Source organism: Nothoprocta perdicaria, unplaced genomic scaffold (assembly GCF_003342845.1).
Source record: "Nothoprocta perdicaria isolate Ctin4 unplaced genomic scaffold, notPer1 scaffold_60, whole genome shotgun sequence".
Lineage (NCBI taxonomy): Eukaryota > Metazoa > Chordata > Aves > Tinamiformes > Tinamidae > Nothoprocta > Nothoprocta perdicaria.
Window position 1 is genome coordinate 742626 of NW_020455866.1, and position 3306 is coordinate 745931.

At 40.1% G+C, this 3306-nt stretch overlaps 1 protein-coding gene across 1 annotated transcript in view; it reads right to left on the reverse strand.

The window, feature by feature from the left end:
- LOC112956179 overlaps positions 1–364 on the reverse strand; it is a 9305-nt gene extending 8941 nt beyond the window's left edge. Inside the window, exon 1 of the mRNA XM_026049684.1 lies at positions 65–364. Within this exon, the coding sequence (XP_025905469.1) occupies positions 65–364 (300 nt within the window). The remainder of the gene's footprint in view (positions 1–64) is intronic.
- Positions 365–3306: the final 2942 nt, after the last annotated feature.

The window sequence follows — 3306 nt, forward strand, 5'->3', positions numbered from 1 at the left end:
GGCGCAGCGGTGCGCGGCGCAGCGCGGCGGCTGTGGCGGGGCCGGCCGCGCCGGCGGGGGTTACATAGGGCCCTGCTACACGCCCAGTGCCGCGCGCGGCCGGGGAGGGAAGGATGGAGCTTGGCAGCGCGTGTGGAAAGAGCCGCTCATCCTCGGGGAGGAAATCTTTAAAAGACACGGACGCCCTCAGGCACATGCACAAGTGCTGCTCCCGAGTCCGTTCGCCAGTGCTCTGTCCAGTGCYCCACGGTGCCATGCCTGGTTCCCGCTTCCCTCTATGGGAAGCAGGACTGGAGGGCTCTTGTGTCCCAACAGCGAGGGATTCCCGGGCTGCCTGGCAGCGGGTCCAAAGTGCTGCCTGCATGAACTTTATTTATTTATTTACAGCTAGTCTATCTTAAGAAAGCTGGAAAGGTTAAGAAGTTGGAGGGCATGCCCCGGGAAGGTGTTGTGGTGTAGCGTGAAGAAGTTCAAGTTTTAAAAAACACCACTTTTAATTTGTTTGTTATGATTTTTTTTGTGTGTGTTTCAGTTAGATTTGTTTTCTAGTTAAATATAGAATGCAGAAATTGGTGTTTCACTGCATTATGAAGAGGCTTAGGCAATGATTAACCTGATGAACAGGACAAGGCATGAAATATCTTTGTAACAATCACTTCCCACCTCCTTGCTCCCGCTCCCCGCCAGTCYCATAATTTTTGAGATCTATATGAGTTTTATTATTCTTCATTCATACAAAGCTGCCGCTTTCCATACCATCCCCTTCTGGCAAGGGTGCTTTTCTGAGAGTGGGTGGAGGGGGAGCACTGGGGCACGAGTCTCCAGGAGCAAGAACAGGGGCTTGGCGAGGTTGTGGACCATTCAGGATGGCACCCGCTCATTTCTTGGTCTCTCTTTCTGTACAAACGCTTCCAAAACAGTTAACCCTTTTTATCTCTGGGGACTTATCCCAGACCCACTGCTGTCTACTTTGGCTTACATATGCCTTTCTTGTTAGTTTTCTTTGTGGGGGCAAAAAAAAAMCCCAATATGTGACTTTGGCTTAGAAGTACTCTAACAATATTCAAGAGAGAGGTTATTTTCCACCCGTTCAACTTCCAGGGAGTTGTATTTAGTGATGTTCCTGTCACTAAAGCGCTGATCAAGGGACACTGGTAGCRATCAACTGATCTCGAAGGGCAAGCAGTCCAAGTCTTGGTGGTTTCTGTTCTGCATGTGTCAGACTATATTTGATGAATAGCCCAGATATTGAAAGTGAGCAAGGATTTTTCTCACAAATAGCGTGATCATCAATGCTTCTTAGGCTGCCATTTCTTATTTTTGTTTCTTAAGTCTAACTCTCCCTCTTCCTTCAAATATTGTCTGAAAACATCCCTCGTGCATGTTTGAAGCTGCTGGTGTGCTCAGGTCACGGAGAATGACCCAGGCATCTCTTTCCTTGGGGAAATAGTAATTGTAGGTGTAATGCAGGTAAATTTTTGTAGTTTAGCACTTTCAACAAAAAAAATAAGAAAAATCTGCCCTACGAAGCTTCAGCCTTTGAGAAAGGTATCCAAAAGATTGACTTTCCTTCTGTGCAAGTAGATTCTGGTTTCTTGTGCTAAAGCTACTCTGTTTGCAAAATGACATATTTTATGCAGATAGTCATAAATTGTCATCGTGTAAAATCTACAGGCATATTTCTTTGGCTGGTTACGGTAATTTTTGACTAGAATGCCCAGAAGACTCATAATTTTTTTGAAGTTTTATGGAGTTTTAAGAAAATCTCCACATAAATCGTGGAAACATATGGCCTAGGATCGTGCAGTGGTAACGGGCAGYTGTTCACGACTTGGAAAGGCAATGCTGGAGTGCGGTGGGACATTTGCTGTCATCTCTGGTAGTGGCAAAGTCCTGTCTTGCTGTTCGTTAAGAAAATGAAAAGCCTCTGTGCTGCATCTACTCCATGCATGCAGAGAAGCGTATATGAAAATTTTTCTTTAGTCAAAATGACACATGGTATGATCTGTTCTTTGTCTCTATTCATGTATTTAGATACAAATCAATCCATGAGAACTGTTACGTGGTCTAAAGACTGTTGCACACACTTACTACATTTTCTTATGATATAGATGTTATTTGATGTATTTATGTATTGTGGTGGATGTTTAAATATTCAGAGTTTGGCTGTAGATTTTATGCACTTTTTGATATTTTGAATCACCATATASATTTTGTTTCATAATATGTAATGATAGCATGTAATTTTTATTCTGAAAATGAGACCATTTACAAAAAGATTAAATGAGTCTTCATGAGAGTTTGTTCAGCAAATATAATGCTTTTTTTAAGAATGAATCGACACCAACCATTGAAAATACTGAAAGAAGGAATTAAAGATTGAGTCTTGAAAGAGACCAAAGATAAATTGATAACGGTTTATCCACTTTTACAAATCCATTTGATGCGTAAAAACCTGATCAAACTGTAATCAAGGTTATAAAACCCTTGTTCTGGATAGAACTAAGCTATGGCCTGATGGTTAAAAACTTTGCCGCAGTAAAACTGAAACATTTTTGTAGAATTTCTCAGCCATCAGATGTTTCACTTCTTTTTAATACCCTGACAATTTATAGAGCTCTTTTAATTTGATATATGGTAGCTTCACTATATAAATAACATTTCTAAGTAAAAAAATTGAGTGACTTTCTGAAAGATGTAATTACTACTGAGCCTTTTAGCAAATGTATGTACTCTTCTCTTTTACTCTACTTTCAAAAATACTTTTTAACACAGTAAAAGAAGGTACTGCAAACTGCATAGTTAATGACTAAAAGGCATCGGTAATTTTATGTGTTTATGGATAATCATATTCATGTTTCTGTGCAGTACATTTTCTGAGGATAGGTCTAGATTCTGTGAACCAAATAATTTAAAATAGATCTAACTGTCTCTTGACCTGGTAACATTTACATGATGGAAAAGTGGCTATTTAGTCAATGTATGTTAAATTCTACTGGGATAAAAGTACCTACTTGAATTACAAAGCATGTGCTTCCATGTTAAGGTACAGTCTTCAAAAGTTAAGTGCTTCTGGGAATACTTCTGTCTTTTCACAGTTGTTGTCTGTCAGCCTGAGATCATCTTTTGCTCATGTCATTAGACTTGACATTATCCTGTTTGCAGACTTTTGCTACTGTTCGGGAATGATTATATCATTCGATAATATTCCTTATACACATGGAAAGTTTTGATTTCTTTTTGCAGTGAAATATGAGTTGGCTTAAACTGATGAAACTCAGAAGACTGTGGTCACCATTCTTAATG